Here is a 23,501-nt window from a genome sequence, read left to right as displayed (position 1 = left end):
ATTGTCTGCTTAGCTTTTTAGCTCATTATGTACAGCATTATATGTAAAACATCTATTTATTATAAACCTAATTATATATTCATATATTTTACATTTTATCATTTATTCATATATTAAATAATCATATCAAATATTTATAGTTAAATAATTATACCAGTTATTCAATTTTTATATTATATTAATTATTTATAATATATGGTTATTGTAATGTATGTTTGTAAAATTTCTTTAAAGACTCAAACTATTGGATTTTATAGCTGAAATCAGTTATTTTTTCCATTAAAAAGAATTGCTGTTATATTCTATTTTTTTAGATTTTTTTTTATTGAATCACTATGAGATAGACCCTTACAAAGCTGTTCATGATTAGATTTCATTCATACAATGTTCCAACACCCTTGCATTTACATTATTTTATCTTTTGCTTGCCTATGTTTCTCTTTGGCTTTCAAAGATTTTTATTTTCCTCTCACGTAGTATTGCATATATTTTAGTATTCATCCTTTACCCTTAAAGTTTGACTATCATGACTATTGAAGAATAAATAAGCAAAAAATTAGGTATATGTAATAGTTATATCTTTTTTAATAATATCTATTTATAAGTTTTAGTTCTGCTGGCTAACTAAATTTCTATCAATCAAAGGCATCTGGCTCAGCTCCAAATAAATTCCTCTCTTCCAGTTGATTCCATGACACCTGCTGTTTTCAATCACTATACAACTTTTCTCCTGGAGATCTACCCTCGGTCACAAAATTTATCATGGCAAATCTCAAGAACCAAAGAACATTTGCACCCTGTCTCTGAGGGTGGAACATGGAAAATTGAATTAAAAGTAGGAAGGGTTTTATATCAATTTGAATATGACAGTTCTGGCCACACAGAAACTTTGGGTAAAAGCGGCAGTTTCTGGTCTAAGGTATCTGCTGGTTGTGTTGTTATTGTACAAGCAGATATTGCCAGACTGTCAGTTTCAGAGAAGAAAATGTTGCAAGTAACAGAAAATAGCTAATGGATGAAATATTAAGATGCTACCATATACCATGTACCTGCATGTTTAAATGTGTTAACTACAAAGTCGACAAGCTAGATATTAAGTATCCAGGGGTGTAAGTCAGTTAATATGACTGAATCTCTAGTTTGCATCAGCAACCCCTTTTAACTGCATATTTGCAGCTGACCAGGAAACATGCTGTAAAGAAGAGCATCTAACTCTGTTCTCTGAACTGTTTGATATGTACAGCTAGCTACAAGTTGATCGTGTGTTATTTCAACTGGCTAGAGGCCTAATTAGTTGTTGTGAAGTTTTGAAGGCAATTAAGTAACTATTTAACATTTAGCCCAACATGAATAATTTGAATTTATAATAATGTTGCTAGAATTGCTCTCTTGTCTTCTTCAGAATTAAAACTTAATTTCAAAGAAGACTTTTAAATGAATTTTAAATGTGAACACCCATCAGGGGAGAAGGCTTAAGTGGTAGACCACATGCTTAGCATGTGCAAGGCCCCGGTTCCATCCCTAGCACTGTACAACAGTTCAAGTGCTTCCAAGCAAGCACCAAACCTGTGTTCTTGCCTGTGGCCCCAGCAAGCCTCCAGGGTAGTAATCCCCAGCCCCCTAAACACAGCTGGTTATGTTTCCTATAATTTTTTTTCTATGTGAAGGCCAAAAGGAAAAAAAAAAAACTACTAAACCTTGAAAATTACTTTAAAAGATGACAGGCAAATAGACTAATTTCATTTTATATCTTGTCTGACCTCAATTTCCTAAGATGCCCTATGTGACGGGGAAGGTGTACTGACCAAATGTTCAGCAGTGTGTTAGCTCATGTTTCTTACTTTTTGCTTCTGTACTGGAAAATGTGTTTTATTGAGGTTTACTCGGCATAAATTTTTAAAGACATTTACAGTATACAACATGGTGATTTGATACAGGACGCATTCTAAAACTATCCCCTATCACTTAATTAATGTACCACCACTCAGATATTTATCTTTTGTTTTAAACTATTAGAACATTTTATTTTCTTACTTTATTTGTTGTTGTTGTTGTTGTTGTTTCGGTTTTTTTGCACCACATCTGGCAATGTTCAGGAGTTATTCCTAGCTCTTCATTTAGGGGTTATTCCCATCCATAGACCATATGACATACAGGGAATCCAACTCAGGCTGACTGTGCAAAGCATCATCCTAACCACGGTACTATCTCTCTGGCCCCTAAAATTTTGAGAACATTTTTAACTCTACTCTTTTACCAAACATAGTATACAGTAGAGTGTTGTATAGTTTCCTGTAATTTTATTTATTTGTTTATTTTGGCTAGAGTTCCATACACTTATTTTGCCAGGAATCAAACTTGAGTCTTCTGTGTGAAAGGCAGTTCTTACCACTCTACTATATACCTCAGCTACATAGCCCCATCTTAAAAAGAAGTGTATTTCTTGCTTTGGTTTTAAAGGATTTTATGAAAATGAATGGGTGTGAAAACATTCAGAAAATTGTACAGTGCTGAACAAATCTAGATATTTAAAGCAATTCTTCTTATGCAGGAGAAAAGTCATGATTCTTTCAGGAATAAGATCACAAATGCTGTTACCCTAATGAATTCTTCTTTTCTTCAGAAGGTTCTAAAACCTGACTATGGAAAATTAGGAAATTGCCACATTTTGATCATTCAAGTGTGTAAACCAGCACTTCTCTTGTATTTTTCCTTAAAAACATATTCAATGATAGAAAATTGTATAAAATATCACTTCTTTTACACACAGTAAAAGGACTAAATATGTACAGCACTGTTTATTAAAGTACCATCACAAGATAACATAAAGATTTAATTTCTAAGCTCTATGCAATATGATGCTTTAAAGAAAAACCTGTCACTTTTGTTCTCATTGATGTAAACAGATTAAAACCATGACCTAAAATGTATTTAATAGTTGCACAGAATATTAGGCTGAGAATCTGCAGATCAGGAAAATATACAAACCAATAGCACTCGGCTCCGAATCTACATCAGTTGTTTATTCAACCTTAAACATATGACACTAAACTGTATTTGAATTTTGCTTATACTAGAAAGAACAGATACCTATGGAAAGTATATTTAAATACAAAGCTGAAGCCAGGCCTGAGAACGCAACTGTGTAAACCAGCACTTTTCTTGCATTTTTCCTTAAAAATGTATGCAATGATACAGGTCTCCAGGGAAATTTTATGTAAGCAAAGCCAACAGAAACTTGAACACAACAGAGAAAGCATAAAGATCAGATTAAATTCACTGAGAATTTAGAAAATTTACAGATGACTTAGCAACAACCAATGCTATTGGTTATGTGGACTAATTCTTGATATATTCTAGATTGTAAAGCAATCTTGTAGTTTGAACAGTTATTCTGGGACATGGAATAGAATTTTGTTTGCCCACACTTTGAGTAGATAGTCACTGTATACGAGAACCAAGTTCCAAAATCTTCACACAAGGTGAGGACTGGGTACTGTCAAAATTGCTCTTGTATCTATCTTAGAAGATTGATATCTTAGTACCTTCCACCTTTGCTTTTGAATGTCCAACTTGTTCTATTTTACATGAAGCATTCAATTGATAATGATACTTCAGGCAAGCACTGTTGGGATAGTTGGCTTATATTTATGGACCATGTGGTTTTAAAGTAAGTATTGGCATAGTGTAATACTCTCTTACATGGAGAATGAGATCTTGCTGAGTATCAGATATGCCCTAATATCAGTATTGTATTATTTCACATCACTGTCCACCTAGTTTATTTGTGATTATTTTTTCCCTTATCACATGCAATTTTATGTATCTATCTCAGTATATCTATATACATACACAGTTGTTATGATTCTTATCTTGATTACCACGGTTTATAAACTGTTATTTGTAGGATTTTAGACATCAACTATCCAGCAACACGCACTACACCCAGATGTCACTTCCATCTACTATTGTTCTAGTGTCACTAACCCCGCCCCCAGCCCACACCAAGCTTCTTAACAGAAGACAAATTTCCAGTGCTGGAAACAAACACTGAGCCTATGACCTCACTGATCCTTATATCCAGACCTAAGTTATTTTTAAACTTATACTTGTATTTATAAAGTCTGTTTCACCCCCTTTCTTTTTATTCCATCCAGGAGATAGAGTTAAATGCAAAATTAATGTCAGTTACTGATCCAGTCACATATTAAATACTTTTAGTAATTGCTGTGTACTATACACTGATCTTCAAAGATTCACAATTTGCAGAAAATGCCATTCGTGTAAAAACTACTGAAGTATCCTCATCAATACTCAGACCTGAATATGCACATGGTGTTATGATCATATAATTTAGGAACTGAACATGTACATGTACATTGAACTGAACATGACATTAGTGCTGAATTTGGAATAAACAGTACACAGGAAGCTTGAAAGTGACATAGTAACATAGCATTTTGCAACTGGGAAATATATTAATATATTTGGTAGTATTAAATATAGAATGTGGGTGAGGAACAAAAATTGAGACTAATGATTGTTCAAGAATTCTTAAATATTGTATACATCTTGAATATCTACATATAAAAAAGAGTGGAGATTTTGTCCCACAGGAATTTTGAGAATGGTTATAATTGGCAATAGTCATCTGTTAAGAGGATTATATTCACTTGAGATACATGATATCCAGCCATCTCATTTGTAATAGTTTATACATATCATCCTCTACACAATAATCTGAGATCTTGCTGAGTATCAGATATGCCCTAATATCAGTCTTGTATTATTTCACATCACTGTCCACCTAGTTTATTTGTGATTGTTTTTTTCCTTATATAGCAAGAAAACCTGCCCCTTTTTGATAGTTTTGAAGTATATGTCCAACCACTGAAACAAAAGATGAGTTGATACAACCTATACTCTGTTCTCATCTTTCCAGGTGACAGGATTTGGTTTATTTCTTAGAGTAAACCAGAAATTAAGGAGCCAATTTTAGTGAAATTCCACAATTACCACTGTTTAAAAAATATGTTCTTTATTGAAATAAAACTAGAAAGTCACAGTCGTTTTAAATATACCATTCAGTTGAGACCAAATAGATGATAAAACATGCACTTTTCTTAGATGCGGCTGACCAGGGTTTGATCGTTGGTACCCTATATGGTTCCCTGATCACAGAGCCAGAAGTAAGTCCTGAGAACTTAAGGGTATGTTCTGAAAACTAAGAAACAAAAAGGTTTTATAAGTCAGCAATTTTTAGTATTTTCTCATATTTGTGTAGTCACCATCATAATCAATATTAGAACACCACTCCATAAACCATTCTTTCTTATTAACTGTCACTCTCCATTATGCCCAAAGTCATCTTCCCTGGCAACCAGTAATCTACTTTTTGTCCTTCTAGATTTACATATGCTTAATATTTCATAAAGTAAATCAAACAACACATAATATTTGTGTCTTGTTTCTTTTACTTAGCATAATGTTTTGAAGGTTGTTTCATAATGTGACATAGGCATGGGTGGGATTGGTTTGACTGGTACTTACTGAGTCATGTGTAATTTTACATTTAACTTTTTCAGGAAGAATACCAATATATTTCCCAAAGTAGCTGCATAAACATACTAGCTATTATGCTTGAAGCTATTTGTTCTAAATTACCAGCTCAAAAGTTGTTTGTACAGTTTTCTAAGGTTGTTACTCTTAGTTGGTTGGCTCATCCTAGAATTGACTACATGGAAAAAATATCATTGTGTGTTTCTATACAATGGTGATGTTTCTATTCAAAAACATCAAATAAAGGGGCTGGAGCGATAGCACAGCGGGTAGGGTGTTTGCCTTGCAAGTGACTGACCCGGGTTCGATTCCCAGTATTCCATATGGTCCCCTGAGCCCCGCCAGGGGTGGTTCCTGAGTGCAGAGCCATGAGTGACCCCTGTGCATTCGCCGGGTGTGATGCAAAAAAAAAAAAAATCAAATGAAGTATAAATATTAACTAGTTCTAATAAATGTGTAAAATTTTAGGTTCAGAAAAAATTTTTAAATAATAAGAAAATGTATTTTTAGTTTACATTTGGCTCTAGAGAGAGACTTCACTTGTTTTTCTTGACAGTAAATCATTTTCTTTTTTTATTTATTATTTTTTTAATTTTTAAAAATTTTATTAATTCACCGTGAGATAGTTCCAGGCTTTCATGTTTGAGTTACAATCACACAATGATCAAACACCCATGCCTCCACCAGTGCACATTCCCCATGACCAATACCCAACTTTTCCCACCCTCCCACTTCCTCCATAACGGACAATATTCCCCATACTTTCTCTCTACTTTGGGGCATTATGGTATGCAATGCAGATACAGTAAGTCATTTTCTTTTTTCTTTTTTTTCTTTTTTTTTTTTTTTTTGCTTTTTGGGTCACACCAGGCAGTGCACAGGGATTACCTCCTGGCTTTGCACTCAGGAGTTACTCCTGGTGGTGCTCAGGGGACCATATGGGATGCTGGGAATCTAACCCGGGTTGGCCACATGCAAGGCAAAGGCCCTACCCGCTGTGCTATTGCTCCAGCCCCCTACATTTTCTAAAAGATTTTTAGCATAGTGATGTATTGTTTGAGAGAAAAAAATTACTCTAGTGTTTTTTAAATACATTACTAATTTTATATTTATCTTTTCATCAGCTCTTTAAATTACTGTTCCATGTACCAGGGCCAGACCACATGATTTTATGGCCCTCTGGTTAGGTGTTCCCCACCTCTGTTTTAAGTTATAGCAATTTCTTAAAGTAACAGTTGAAAACTTGTTATATATAAATGGAACTTAAACATATAGCACAGTACCTTAAATTGAATAATGTATTACTACTCAAAATACATTTATGTTCCTGGTATTATAAAATTAGTTCACAATTAGATATATTATGTGTATTAGGCAGAATGTTTTAGCAAATACGTTTTAGTCAAAGAAAAAAATATACTATATAATTACTGCACTGTCTTATTAATATTTTTGCAGACACAGCCCTGAATGATTAAGCATAATATTTTCTATACTGTTTGGGGAATATTTTTGGTTTTGTATGTTTCTTTGTTTAGAGGAGCACAGCTGGCAATGCTCAGGGCTTATTCCTAATTCTGTGCTCAAGGATCACTCACTTGGGGGCTTGGGTCAGTTCAGAGATTGAACCTAGTTGCCACATGCAAGGCTAACACCCTACATGTTGTATTATCTCTGTATGTCCAAGAATAATATTTTCTAATGGTAACAATAAGACTTAAATTTGGTATTGATTATGCCCTTGCTACTTAATATCTAGCAGATGCCTTCATATTAAGGAGACAGTTTGCTTATTTTATTTATTTATTTATTTATTTTGCTTTTTTTTGGGTCACACCTGGCGATGCACAGGGGTTACTCTTGGTCCTACACTCAGGAATTATTCCTGGCGGTGCTCAGGGGACCATATGGGATGCTGGGATTTGAACCTGGGTCGGCCATGTGCAAGGCAAACGCCCTACCCGCTGTGCTATCGCTCCCAGCCCCAGTTTGCTTATTTTAAAATGAAAATTCTGATGTTGATCTGCATCTAGTTTTGAAGGAAAGAAACATATAGAAAATTTATTTTAAAACTAAACTGTAGTCACTATCTTAGCAATAACTATTTTGTCATGCTTTTCTATATTTAAAAAAATTCCCCCCATTTTTTATTGAGGCACTCTGGTTTACAATATTGTTAATGATAGAGTTTCATGTATACAGTGTCTTCAATATACACCCTTCATCAGAGTGTCAACTTCCCTTCACAAATCAGCCATTGACCTCTCCCATCAGTCCCCTCCCTTGATAAACTCAGTAGAATATTACCATTATCTTGCATTGTAAATTATAATCATCACTTACTTGTTAAGTGTGAGGATCATTTAGGTTTGCATTTGTGACAGTGCACTGTTAATGCCTAAGAGCTGATATGTGCTACAGTATTGACATTTAGAATAAATTCCTATCAAACAAGATGCTAGGTTGAGAAAGTTACCCGGTATTATGCAAAATTTTAAAGAGCAAAACATAATGAAACATAAATGTAGTTGGAACATTCATTTTTATCTCATTTTGTATGATGTATTATACCATTTTGCAAACATATACTAACATATATCTTGTAAAATCAACTGTAGATTTCACTGACATTTGCCATTCATTTGTGTGTTTCGGTCATATTTCCATCAGAATTTATAAATCATCATATCATTTGGCACCTTTGCCTTAGCTATCAGAAATTTTAACAAGATATATCCTTCAATAGAAATAGCATTTGTGATGATAGGAACTTTAAAAACTGATGGAGAAGAGATTTCATCTAAATTTATGGATTGGTTCATCTTACCAGTCCATCTGAACTGACTTATAAAAGTATCCATTAACAACAGAAGCTCACTTTTTAAAAAAATCTACAGTTTAGAAGAGCAAATATGATGCATTTCTAGTGTTTTTCTCTTTTGTTTCTTTCTTGGCAAAGATATAATAAGCAAATAGAATTAATTTTTATGTCATTCAGATTTTTTAACTTAATAGCCTAAAAAACCCCACGTATTTGGGCGGGGTTGACAAGTAGGTCAGAGAAGATACTTTATAGGTCTTAGAATTGTATTTTGAAGGTTAGATGCTAGGTTTCTGTTAGGTGACATAAAAATGCCTACTGAAATTATGGCATTATCATGCTAAAAATGCATGTCTTGTGTGTTAAACAATCATAAAGTTGTGTGAAATAAATGCATATTGATTTATTTTTTTAATTTCTAAGCATCTTTAAAAATTCCTTCAACACAAAATTTTCTGAGAACTTAAATTATCTAGAGCAATTTACTTGGTAAAAAAAAATTAAGTGGCATTTTTACAAATCTTGGTGTTTATTACAATATTCTCTGGATGACCTCCAAAGTACAAATGATTTCACCAAACCAGACCAAAGAACGTAATAGATGGCTCATCCTTGGTAAATTCATATTCTGTTGTTATATTTTTGCCCTCAAAGCCCTTGAAAATTTATAAGTTTACTTTTTTCAAATATCTTCAATAAAAGGGGTAGTTTATTGAGCAAATTCAAATTGCACACATAGAAATACTTGGATTTAAGAGTTATTTGGCAATTTGTGTTGTTATTTTATATAGGCTGGAGTGTAAAGGAATTGAGAAGACAAAGAAAAGAAACTCCAGCCTTGTACTAACCACTTATCATCCCAGTTTCCTGCTGCATGACCCCAAGGCAAAGAATAAGGTTTTCTTGGGGCTTCAGAGATAGTAACAGTAGGTAGCACATGGCTGACTCAGATTCAGTCTCTAGCATGCCATAAGTTACCCTGCGTGCAGCCAGGAGTAATTCCTGAGAACAGAGTGAGATGTAAACCCTAAGCATAGAACCAGGAATAATCCCTGAACATAGAACTAAGTAAGCTCTGAGTACTGGCAGCCAAACCCTCCCCCCCCTCCAAACAAAGGAAAGAAGGAATAGTCTCTAGACCCATTGCTCCCATCCTTTCTTTTGCCTTATCTCCAGGAAATTAGGTAGTGACCTTGAATGCTCTTTCTTCAGTAAAATGGTGACAAGACAGCTCAAGCGGTAAGGCCTTCATGTTAAAAATAACCCGCCAAGGCCACCACCTTGTCACCCTGCCATGGTCTTCAACCTTGTTCTCAAATGGCCAGGACTGACTCTTCACACCCAGCTTACTTTCTGGTTCTAACTTCTGTCTCCAGCCCTCTAAATTGACTGTTGAGACTTGGCTGTGATCTTGACCATTTGGCAATAGTCTTCCAAGTTCCAGACTTGGATGTGGCTACCTCACACACTCCCTGTCTGCTCTGTTTTAGGATTGAGTAAATCAATCCTAACTGTTAGCATTCTTGGCCTAACTTGCTCCCTGAGCCAGAAAAGGCTGCCAGTGAGATGTGAACAAAGCTAGTTCCACATCACAATAAGGCTTTTCCAAATACACCCTTACAAGGCCCTAATGTTGATTTTCAATAGGTTTACAGAAAACATTATGCATAAAATGGAAAACTATTCCAAGAAAACCAAATTTTGGAAAGTGATTTATTAAACCCGTGAATGTATCTCCAAAAGTTGGGTTTTTGTTGAAACTAAGAGTAGTGTAATTTCAAACCAATATACAAATAAAATAATGACCTTTTCCAAAGCATAGAAGTTGTATTTTTAAGTTGGTATATATAAACAGTGAAATTTCAGAATTCCTAATCATATCAAATGAACTCTACTATAGTCTTCTGATTTGACTCATGAAATGAGATCCCAAAGAATGAAATGGAATAGAAGCGTCAGCATCCTCTGAAAGACAGGTCACATGGAACCAGAGTTCTACCCTTTGATGGCTATAAAAATATTTAGCATTGTACAGGATTAGAACAGCTAGTCCTAACTAGTACAGTCAGAGATAATACAAATTTACTTTGAAATTACTTCATAAATAGTATATCCTTTTATTAGATTAGATCTATGTTTCTATTTATCTTTAAGTATTAAATTAAGTCTATATTGATAGAACTGACCAAGAACACTTTTTCCCAAAGTGCATAATAAATAAATATTTGGGTTTGCAGTGAATAAAAAATGAATTTGACTTACTTAAATTATGGCAAAATAGTGTACTAAAGTATTACTGTATCACTGTATCACTTTCATCCCATTGTTAGTCAATTTACTTGAGCGGGCACCAGTAATGTCTCTATTACACTCAGCCCTGAGATTTTAGCAGCCTCTCCTTACTCATCTTTCCCAACGATTGAAGGCTCTTTCAGGGTCAGGAGAATGAGACCTTTAGCTACTGTTTTGGGCATATCAAAATGCCCAAAACAGTATGCCCAAAATGCCCAAAAAAATGCCAGGCTCTGCTGTGCTGGCGGGATACTCTCAGTAGCTCGCTGGGCTCTTCGAGAGGGATGTATATATAGTCTATATAGTCTGAACTGCATTCAGTCTATTAAAGAACACTTCAAAAAATGTGAATGCTTTTTCCATATTATTTAAACAAAAAAAGAATATATTTTTATTAGTGCAGTAGTATTTTAGTGAAATGGTGTTAAAATTTCATGTAAATACCATGTACTACCTAACTGTGCAATTGGGGCTACTAATGATTTAATTAAAAACGAATGTATTTTCAAAGCAAAATAAATTGTGATTTGATAAAAATTTTGTTCAAGAGGCAATCTGCTCTAGCTTGTAATTTCTGGAAGCATTTTAATTTTATATCCAAAATTTTAGGAAAGTTTTCTTTATGGTTTCTCTAGAAAAAAGAATTTTTTTTCCATCATGCAAATAAGTCTTTTAGTTTTTCAGGACAAATTAGGTATTCAACCCATAATTATATTATTTTCCAAGAAGTTCTCTCAATTTTTAGGATTCATCCTTGCAATATATAATTAGTAGAATTTAGATGTATGCTTTTCTGTTTTAAATTTTACATTTTCTTAATTTTTATGTGTCTTAAGAACTTCTTGACTTAAATATGTCAGATATGAGGAAAGCAGCTACTAAGAAGAGAATAATTATATAGAACTATACTTATGATTATGGTATAAGGTAATCTTAATCTTGCTCCCCTAATGCTCAGAAGTTGTTAAAAAGGTGTTTTAAAAATGTTTCTAGTTTTCTTTGAAATACCTGCTCTTTCTATATTTTTTTCTCACTTCCAGCTAATTTTCCATGATTTGTTCTGTAAAATTGACTACCTGAAATTTGCCTTCCATGTACTTTGATAAATAGTTCTTAATCTAGATATCTGATGTGGCAGGTGCATATAAGTTACATTATAATCGATTCTTGGTGATTAAAATGCTTCATAAATAATAGTCAATCTATAAGTAACTAACATTATAATAATAAAAAAGTAGTCTTGCCTTGCAAGCGGCCAACCTGGGTTCGATTTCTCCACCTCTCTCAGGGAGCGAGAGTATCCCACCCGAAAGGCAGAGCCTGGCAAGCTCCTCATGGTGTATTCACTATGCCAAAAACAGTAACAACAAATCTCACAATGGAGATGTTACTGGTGCCCGCTCGAGCAAATTGATGAGCAATGGGATGATAGTGACAGTGATTACAGAGAGTGACAGTCTTGCACACAAAATAAAATGCCCAAATCAAGATGCAACAATGTTCTAAAACATATTTATACTAAATATTTTATCACTGTGTCATTCAATGTGAGCCTTTTGTTTTGTTTTGTTTTGATGCCACACCCAGCAATGCTCAAAGATTATTCCTGGCTCTGCACTCAGAAATTCCTTCTGCCAGTGCTGTGTGGACCAAATGGGATGCCTAAGATCAAACCTGGCCAGCCACATATTAGTCAAATGATTTACCCACTGTGCTATCTTTGTGACCCTGACCCCCTTTTTTTCACCTCCAAGATAATTTTACAGTACATAAATTGAAAACTGATGCTTATTATTTCCTTTTTACCATGTGTACTGCCTCTCCAGTTTTGAGGAGCAAAAATTTGTGTCCTAAATTGTTAGATATAACTATCTGGGAATCTCAGTTCCCTACATCCTAAATTCTTGGGGCAGAAGTCAGAAACTGCCTACTTGGTGTTTACTTTCACTTAGTAAAAGCTTTCAATATGCATGATCTGTTACATCATAATTCTTAATAGTTACATGTCATGGAAGGTTTGGACACAAGGAAAAATCTATATTTTTAGCCATCAATAAAAAACTGTGACAGATGTTTTGTGTAATATGGCATCAAGTTCTTTAATTTGTCAAAATCTGTGAATTAATGATATGGGAACTGTCATCATGCCATGCCACACTTTGTTAGTTTTTCCTGTCTGAAATGTCTTGGAACTTGGGATGTTTATAAATGTTGAAAGATGTTCATTTTTCCTTTCTTGCTCAGGAAGGGGGGAAATGTCTATTATAGAGCTGACAGAAAGCTCACTAATTTAGTGGTATCCATATCACAAAATAGCAACATGGGCCTGATGGTTCAAGTCATTGCGTCCTTCAGAGCTTAGGCTCACCAGGTCCACTCCGGACCATGCTCAGGGCCATGCAAGGTCAGAGATCAAGCTTAGGGCATCATACATGTCAGATATGTGCTCTACTTCTAGGACTCATATCCCTAGATCCTTATTCAGGATTTTTAACTTAGTGGCTTGTGTTAGGTGCAATGCTTATTCAGGATTTTAACATAGTGAATTTGTAATATATAAAACCATCAAAAATACAGAGTCCAGTGCAAGGGATGAGTGCCATGGTAAAGCACATGCAAGGCATGTGTGAAGCCCTGTGTTCCATGACTCTACTGCAGATAAAACATAGCATCAGAGATTAAATGGAACCTTTTGCCAGGTATGTCCCTCCCTGAGGCTAAGCATGTAGATATGGTCAAATGAACTAAGAACATGAAAAAGAAGCCACCAATATAAACTTTCTAAAACCATTTCTTTTGTCATGAAACACCATTTTAATCTTCAGAATGTCAGTATTCTTAAGAGTAAAGCGACTGTTCTGCTCATTTTTTCTGATATTTTTCCATTTATGAAAAGGAGAGGATAAGAAATTGTAGGTAATTCTGAGACTTCAGTCTACAGGAAATCATGATGAGCATCTTTGACATATAATATTAATCCTGTTACCTGGAAGGGAACTTAAGTTCCCGCAGTTCTCCTACTTGTATTACAAGGTTTGTAACTCACTGTAGCACTGTAGCACTGTCGTCCCGTTGTTCATTGATTTGCTCAAGTGGGCACCAGTAACATCTCCATTGTGAGACTTATTGTTGTTATTGTTGCTGTTTTTGGCATATCAAATATACCACGGATAGCTTGCCAAGCTCTGCCATGCGGGTGGGATACTCTCGGTAGCTTGCTGTGCTCTCTGAGAGGGACAGAGGAATTAAACCTGGGTGGGCCACGTGCAAGGCAAACACCCTATATGCTGTGCTATTGCTCCAGTCCAAGGTTTGTAACTAGAAGCATAAATTTATTTATTTATTTAGAAGAATAAATTTATTTATTTATTTATTTATTTATTTATTTATTTATTTATTTATTGCTCTTTTCTTCCTAATACTTTTCAGTACCAGAGAACAAATCCCAGGGCCTCACACATGTTAGGTACATGCTATGCCACTAAGCCCTAGAAGAATACATGTCTTATCCAGATCATGTAACTCAGCTGCATTTTTATTATCTAAAATTCAAATTGTGGAATTTTTAAAAGTAATTTCTTATGCTCTCTAAGTTAAAAACTGCATATTGCAATATTTTTATATAGGAGTGAAGATAATGGGCTGTTATGAATACTTTCTTCTTTAATTCTTAGATAAAATCCCATTCCACAAACTATTAGCAATATTTCCAATACCAAGTAATGCATTGCATTAATGAATATTTGCTACAGAGCACTGACAGAAAAAGAAACAGAAATGCAATACGCAGACAATCTCAACCCCCCTGTCATATATATTATTCTTGGAGGGTTACTGGTTGAGTCTTTCCAAGAAATGTGAACGTGTCTTTGGAAAACATTATCTTAGTTTTTCATCGTTTGAATATCAAAAAGCAAAAGATAGAATGAAGACAGGTGCTTACTTATGTAATTTGAACAAAAGGTTATTTGAGACCTGTAGAATATCTTTTTTTTTTTTTTACTTTCCTCATCTGAATTGATAAAGTAGCACGAAAGGGTGATTGGAAGTACACAGTGGACCCAGTCTCCAGCATGTTTAATTTCTTCTGAAATCAGTATGGCAGTGGCAACACTCCCTCCAGGCCTCTGGGCTCCAGCTCTGCTAGGGAGAAAGGAAGCCTATGGAGTTAGGGGTAAAGCACAGGCATCCCGACCACTTGAGAAACATCCTGGCATCCTATAGTCTAATTTTTGAGATGCTGTAATCAAACATGCATACTAAATCCTGACCAATTTCCATTACCAGAAAGGGAAGTAGAAAATTCTTTCTGAAAAGAATATTTCAATCTACAGGGCCGAAGTCAGCAAAGCAGTTAAAGTGCATAATAGGTAGCCAACCCTGTTCAATTTCCAGCACCATATGGTCCCCTATTCTACCCTACCACCATATGGTCCCCCTACTCTACCCCACCACCATATGGTCCCCCTACTCTACCCCACCACCATATGGTCCTCCCACCCCTACCCTGTGTGCATCCCTGGAGGTTCCTAGCATCACTGAGATTTCCTGGGTATCCCTGCACTACAAGAACAGAGAAGTATTGCATCCTTGGGCAATACTTGTGTTTAGACAGTGGCCCAGTTGGCCAAGAATCACTAGTGGGGCCCCTAGACCTCCTGAGTACTGACTGTAACCCCCCACCTTCCAATTAACATTTTAGTAATTAAAATTAAATGAAGAGCATATGCTCCTGAGCCGTATAGTTCAAATTATTCATTGTTGAAAATCCTGTTGCTGGGCAAGTTTCCAGATCTTTCCTTACTGGCTGGAGTCTTTTCTCTCTAAGCAGAGCTGAAAGGGGATGTCATTTTTTAAGCCCTTATGGGAATTGAATGAATTCATACCTATAATTGCTTTTTTAAAAAAGTGCTTTCACAGTCAATAATTATAATTGTTTATTCTTTTTTTTTCACTAAATACCAAGTGTCTATTTCATGCCAAGTGTAAATGTTAGGATATAGTCAGGAGCGAAGCACATTAAGGGGTTCATCTTGCATCATTAAGGGAGTCACTTGCATCTCAGTTTAAGGTATGTCATTTTCATCCTTTATTTTATGAAGCTCTCTTTTGAACTCTGTATTTTTCTCTCTCTGTCTCGAATTCCTGTGCCATTGCAGCATAGAATGGTAAGCAAGAGCTGGATTTGGAATTGGGGTGCAATGTCAAGTCATAATCTCTGCCCTAGGGTAATATATGAGTGAAGAAAATTAGTAAACTCTCATGATCTACAAACCAAGAAACTATACAAGAAAATCATTCATTTCTACTTATTATGATTCAGTCCTTTTTTTTTGACTATTTGTTGCCTGGCTGTAATTCTGTTGATTAATATTTACTTGCAAATATTAATTTTATATGATTTAACAAACAATTTTAGAATAACTTTGTTTATATAAAAGACATAGAATCTGTTGAGGTTCCCATATATACTCTACACCAGTTTCCCATATTAGTAACATCTCACATTGCTGTGTTGCATGTATCGTAACTAATGAGTCAATATTGAAACATAACTATTAAAGCATATATTATATATTCATATTTTCTGAGGTTTTCCTTAATGTTCTTTTTTTTGCCCTAGAATCTCAACCAGGACATAACATTATCTTTTTCCTCATGTCTCCTTGCATTCTTTCAGTTTGTGACAGTTTTGCATTTTTTATTTTGTATTTTTCTTATGTTTAAAGAGACATTTTATGAGTTTGGGGGAGGGAGATTACAGGGATAATTCTCATCACTGCACATGAAAGGCATATACTATTAAATGATCACCTACTAAAGATCCCATTTTAAAAAATAGATATATAACTGAAATCTTTGTTATATGTAATTTTCTGTTTATATATGGATAATGCTTGATTATCTTTGAATAATGTACAATTATAAAATGCATGCCTTTTGTTGTTAAAGCAAAATACCTTCACCACTGATAAATGAAAAGTGAAAATCTATGATTTGTTATAAAGTAATAGTAAGCCCACATTTTGGGATCAAGTGCTATATAGTATATTTGAAATGCACAAAAATGCAGCTGTTATATTTTTTTCAAGTGAATTGCGAGCTTGAGAAATAACAGATGTGGTTCAGCTAAGTGTACTAAAGGATATAACAAAGTGGTAGCACTGAAGTTAAGTGTTTTGATTCTAATGCCTATAAGTCTGTTTAATGCAAGGGACTTGCCTTAAGAAACGTTAATACTTCCCTAAGCCTGAGGCCTAGAGAATCTGATGACTCTAATCTTGTGGCCTCATTGGTACAAATGTGCATTATCCTTTGGGCTTAGGAAAGACTCTAATGTAGCTGCCACAGGAACTGGAACATAGGGATGTTCCAGTTTTTTGTTCAATGCTCTGGCTATGTATTTCTCCAAAATTTTGGGAATTTGGTCTGGGGTTACTATTTTCTGTGCTCTATACAATTTTCAGATCAAGACAAGAAATTTGAGAGGAATAATTGATAGCATTTGAGTATTACCAGAGTTAATATAACTTAGATTTAAATGGAATAAACGCCCACAACATCATACTCTGGCTCCAGTGTGTGGCCACTCATATATTTAAATATAGCACTGTAGCACTATTGTCCCATTGTTCATCAATTTGCTCAAGTGGGCAGCAGTAACATCTCCATTGTGAGACTTGTTACTGTTTTTGACATATCAAATACGCCACGGGTAGCTTGCTAGGTTCTGCGGTGTGGGATATTTAAATATATTTGTTAAATATAGTTACTTTAAATATATTTGTGTTTATGACAGGGCACAAATATATTTAAACTATATTACAGGGCGGGCTGGGGCGAGAGCACAGCGGCAGGGCGTTTGCTTTGCACACGGCCAACCCGGGGTCGATTCCTCTGCCCCTCTCAGAGAGCCCGGCAAGCTACAGAAAGCATCCCACCTGCAAGGCAGAGCCTGGCAAGCTACCCATGATGTATTCTATATGCCAAAAACAGTAACAGCAAGTCTCACAATGTAGACACTACTGGTGCCCGCTCGAGCAAATTGATGAGCAACAGGATGACAGTGACAGTGACAGTAATATGAGAGGGCAACATAGAGCATAAGAACAATTCAATGATTTAATAATTTAATGATTTTTCCTCACTTCTTTTTGTGACATTAATTATTATGGAACATTAGAATATTGAATAAGTCATTCACATTTTTTATTCTCTAAAATTCTTGATTCTCTGTTCTCTGAACACTGTCTGGACTCACTACATTTACCTATGTAACATTGGAACATTGCCTTAACTTTAATAAGTTATTTTGTATTTGAAGCTACTATATGCAACACAAAATTATTTTTAAATGTGTTACTTATTCACAGATGTATGTGCATGCTTTCAAACAGTAATTTCTGATATGTTGAGACAAGTGAATAACTATTAAAGTATTTTAAAGCAGCCATTATGTTTTATGACATGTCTAACTTATCAGAAATATTTTCTACTACTTAACATTTTAACATTGGCACCTTGGTATGCAAAAAAACAACAACTAAACAAGAAATGAACTTTACAGTGTTAAAGGGAATAAATCAATTCTGATGGTTAAACGGTGTTAGAATAACCATGTTTGCTTTAGCAATGATAGACCAATTAGGGGTATGATTTTTAAAATGTTGTTGGCAGATAGTCTCGATGATACTGAAGGAGAGTTGATTCTTTTAGCAGCTAAATACGTGATTAATAATCTGTGTAGTGTTAGGCGTAGGAAATAAGATTTAGATTAAATATTTTATAAGCATCCCTAGATAAGAGTTCATTCTCTTTGATCAGTATTTAGAGAAAAAAAAACAAATACATCTAATTTTCTCTTATATAATATGGATCAAAGTGTTATACAAGCTAAAAGACATAGCCTAAGTGCAATCAGTACTTGATTTAACGATCTAACAAGACAGAAATAAACATTTATCACGACAACACTTTATTGCAGCAGATCACTGTCCTTTATAATTACTGGCCAATCCATTGCTCATAAACATTTCAATGTGACATTACAGAATGATTATGGCAGCTTATAGTTTGAAAAACAATTCCAAGAACAGGTGGAAAGCTTTAAGGAAGGTTTTGAATAGGCAGTTAAGACCCATGTGGTGGGCTTTTTCCATTCTGGAGAAGCCTGTGTTCTCTCTTGAAGATCTATTTCCCCCACCTCCACTCTCTCCCCCACCCTCCCCCGACATCTCTCTCTCTCCCTCCCGTCCTCCCTCTTTCTCTCTTCACCTCTTTTTATTTCTTTCTCTCTCTCCCCTCACTCTTCATAATTTTTTTCAATTAAAATATTTTGTTTCACTAAAAAAAGAAGAAAAAACAGTTGGTGGGATGGAGAGAGAAAAATGAATAAAAAGGACATAAAGAGAAAAGAATATGCGATATGAGTTATGAATAGAGCTCACAAGAAAAATTAGCACTGTAGCACTGTTGTCCCATTGTTCATTGATTTGCACAAGTGGGCACCAGTAATGTCTCCATTGTGAGACTTGTTACTGTTTTTGGCATATCAAATATGCCACAGATAGTGCCAGGCTCTTCAGTAAAAGAAAAATTAGGAAAACGATAATCAGGGGAAAATGAGTAGAAAGGATATAAATAGAAGTATAAGATATGAGATGTGAGTAGAGCTCATTTGTAATTTATTCTTGATGTAAACAACATCGATTGGCATATTTGGAATTATAGCAATATATGTCTATATTATAGCTATATATTGATTTGAGTTAGAATAAATATTTCTTCTTTGTACATTGATTAGATTCAGATTAGAATCAATAATAGATCTATTCTATCTGCCTGTCTATCTCTATATACATATTCCTACTTTAAATCCAGTAGGGATATAGTATATCAACATTATCATGGTGACTAAACTTTTTAAATAATATATTTATTTGATATGGTCATATCAAATAACAGTCACCAGTCTGTTACTTCCTTATAAAGAAGCTCCATTGGTTTGAATACTGCTATTATAAATTCTACAAATACAGTTTAGTACAGCTTATGCATTTAATATGTCAGACTAGAATCCATCTTACCTGTATATTGATGATTTTTGTACATGGTGCTGAATAGAAACTTCTTTGTAAATAGAATAATGGTTTCCTAAACGTTTGATATGGACAAAGGACTCTGTAAACAGATTTCTTCTGTGTTGTTGGTGTTGTATGAGCATATATGAAAGAATAAAAGCTTATTGTTCCATTATAGAAAAATGTAAAAAGAAAATTTTAAAAGAAATTACATATTAAAAAAATTATACATTTGCTCTTAATTTTACGTTTTCAAAGTCATCTCTCTAGGGATATATGTGCAATAATACATCATAAGAATATATTAAAAGGGCACATGTTATACAATAAAAAATGATGTATATATTTATTTACCCCACATTAAAAATGGGAAGCATATTTGCACATATTTTAAAGGATTTTCTAAGGATTTTATGTGAAATTATATATGGTCATCTATATAAATGTCTTCATGAGATGATTGATGCATAGCTCATAAGCAATGATTGCAGGCCGTCCTTATCTTTATTAGCAGGGTGCAGCATTAGAGATACATTCCAAAAAGTGGAAAGATAATACCACTGTTTTCTCTCTTTTCCCCCCTATGCTATTTTGAATGCAGACAGTACCGCAGGGACACCAGCAATATCAACGACTACAACTGTGGAAATTCGCAAAAGCAGTGTTATGACAACTGAGATCACCTCTAAAGTGGAAAAAAGCCCCACGACAGCCACTGGCAATAGCTCTTGCCCTTCCACAGAGACTGAGGAAGAAAAGGCAAAACGGCTCCTGTACTGTTCCCTATGCAAGGTTGCTGTCAACTCTGCCTCACAGCTGGAGGCGCACAACAGTGGTGAGATACAGTGATTTCTTTTCTGTCTCAACAGCTCTGCAATTATCTTTCTCTGAATAGATTAGATCTTTTGCAGCAGGGGACAAAGGGGTGGCAGAAAACTGGCAATTATTACATGGAATTCATTAAGCATTAAAAACTAAAAATGACAAGCGAAGTGTCATTTACATGAGGGCAAAAGAGGGTTTTGACACCATGTTGTGTATGTTTGTTTTTCATTAAGCCTTAGGAGATAAAATAAAATATAATTTTAAAGGATAAGCTTTGCATTTATATGATTTTTTTATGTCACTGTGTACTTCTTACATTTGCTTCTAAATGAAGTTTTCTAAAGTTGTACCAAAAATCATTACAAAATTGTTTTTTCATATTAAATGTATTTGTGGACCTTGCTATTTTAGTTTTTATAGCAAAGAAATATTGTTTGGGCCAAATCTATATGACCTAGGCAATTAAGTATAATGTATTTATTATGGACACTCATTAAGATATGATCCCTACTTATACTGTTTTATTTATTTTTTCTGGCAATGTAGAGGTTTGTATTTTAATGGGGCCTGGTGAAGATGCAAGACCAATTAAGTAGCAGAGAAATAATTCAAATGTAGTCTACTCCATTTTAAACACTAAAGTTTAATATTAGCATAACAGAAAATGCTGATAGCTAGGATGCGATACTCTCCCAATATATTTTTATTTCATCAACATGTTCTCACTATATTTATATCCAAATATAGAGAAATATACAGAAATATATTTATTTTTATATATAGAAATAGTCCATAGCTATACTTAATTTTATGTAGATAGCTATATAATGTTATGTGTAGATCTATATAATAAAATTAAAACACTCATATATTTCTGCCCTTCTTGAGAGTTTAGCCAGCCACTTGGCTCGAGATCAGCTTCTCTCTAAAAGACTGTGTTCATTGCCAGAACTCTGTCAGCAACTACAATAAAAATAAAAGAATCATTTGTGAATCATACTCCAAGTTAATATCACAGCTGTATGTTCACTGAGTCATTGACCAATCACTGTGCTGCAGCAGCAATATTCATGTATTGACTTCAGGACTCTGAGGGGGTAATTGCAGACGGAGAATAATTTTTTCAGCATGTATCTTTCTCCTGCATACAACATCAATTGTGTGCATCAGAGAGAGTTCAGGAGTTCAGGAGCTGTGAAACACAAAAGCATCTGGCCCCAAGTCAGAACCTGTACCAGGCAGATTTGCCTTGTTTACTCATGCAAATACATTTCACCTCAATGCAAGATAATTGGGAGAGCACAAACATCACTGGAAGTTCATTTGTTTCAAAGAGTTCTTGATCTTTCCACAGAAGGAAAGATAAACATGTTCACTTGAGGAGGGATCAATTTTGACAGATAAACTGTACCCTTTAAGGCTGGAGTTAATTTATCAAGAATTTGTCCTTCCTGAATTCTTATCAAAAACATCCAGCTTAAAGGGAAAGAGGGATTATTTATTTGCTCATACCACATCAGGTCATCATTTTCCTATCCCAGTTCTATATGATTGTTATTTCTGTGTGTCAGAATTTATCTATGGACCCTTAAAAGGACATGCATTTGCATTTATGTATAAATGGCAAATGAACTTATTTGTAGGGAATACCCACAGTGTTGCTTGGGGTGCCATACTCTGGCTATATTTGGAGGCATTGGGTCACTCATCATTGTACTGAGTGGAGGATACACTTTGCCAAAGATCAGATAAGGGGTCTTACACCTGAAGACATAGGGTGGACCACTTTAGCCATATCCCAGTCTCTACTTTTACATATTTTAATACTTTGTTCTATAAAATATTTTCTGCATCTAGGAACTCTAATTTATTATATGTTTAGGGCTTTAGAATCTATCATGTCTGGGAAAACAAAAACAAAAACAAAATACTCCTAAATCTGGCTCAATCTGGTCTGAGTCCTGCTGTACCCAGACCAGAGTCGGGTACTCTCAGAGTACTTTCAGAGTCGGAGGAAGTGAGTATGGTTAGCCCCCTTACTTGAGTTCCTTTACTGCAGTGTTCTCTCCAAATCTTTAGCTCAATGAGGGCCCTGTTATCACTCTTCTTTCCTCTGAACTATTGCCTGGGATTGGGATTTCTAGTTGCTGCACTTCCTTTTCTCTGTCAGAGATCTTTTTCCAGAGTCCAAGCCTAATCGTTTTAGGTATAACCCTAGCCTTGCATTAGCCTGATGTCCTGAAGGTGGTGTAGCAAAGGCAGAAGACAGAAGTAGACATTTGTCCTCATGCTTTGTGTAACATTTTGCTCTTGGTAGATGGGAAAGGGGACATTCCAAGCACTGCTCAGGAGACCAGGTCGCTTCTAAGCAGTAATTTACCAACCAGGCCACATGAGATCAATACTAAGATCTAGTATTGTTGGGGACCTCCGGGGCTACATCCAGTGTTGCTGGGTTCTGACATGTGATTCTAGGGTTAAACTCAGTGTTTTCACAGGCAGAGCACAGAGCCCTATGCCCTTTGTTAGTTCCTTAGCCCTTGGGGACCATTTTTGATCTCTGGAGTCAGTTGTCCACTATAGCTGGAATTGTGTTAGGAGGCTTATTATCTTGGACTTTTCTAAAAGTGGATAGACGTGAACCAGTCCTTTCTCCCTTCCTTTCAGAACTGTAAATAAAGCACACAGATTTTGCACCTGTTCACTCTGATTTTAGACATAGAGGGAAAAAATTCATCTTTGGGTTAGTGTTGTGTTGGAGTTTCATCAGAAGCAAAGTCTGAGACAAAGACTAGAAGTTAAATCATTTTTTAAGGTGTTAAAAACAAATAGGTTTTAGGGAGTGGGACAAGGAAACAGAGAAAGGAAGGAGGCCGATGTCAAGGGGTGTACCCCTTAGTCAGTTACTGATATGGACAAGAAGA

General features: G+C 35.0%; 1 protein-coding gene across 2 annotated transcripts in view; it reads left to right on the top strand.

Annotated features, from left to right (window-relative positions):
• Positions 1-23,501, top strand: part of LOC101546873 (zinc finger protein 385D) — a 340,402-nt gene that overhangs the window by 297,277 nt on the left and 19,624 nt on the right. For both annotated transcript variants that reach the window (XM_004603822.3, XM_055135051.1), the window contains exon 5: positions 20,354-20,587. In XM_004603822.3, the coding sequence (XP_004603879.1) occupies positions 20,354-20,587 (234 nt within the window). The remainder of the gene's footprint in view (positions 1-20,353; positions 20,588-23,501) is intronic.

The sequence above is a fragment of the Sorex araneus genome, chromosome 4, assembly GCF_027595985.1.
Source record: "Sorex araneus isolate mSorAra2 chromosome 4, mSorAra2.pri, whole genome shotgun sequence".
In the NCBI taxonomy this organism is placed as follows: domain Eukaryota; kingdom Metazoa; phylum Chordata; class Mammalia; order Eulipotyphla; family Soricidae; genus Sorex; species Sorex araneus.
The sequence above is the reverse complement of the archived record's forward strand: the minus strand, read 5'-3'. Positions and strand labels throughout refer to the sequence as shown.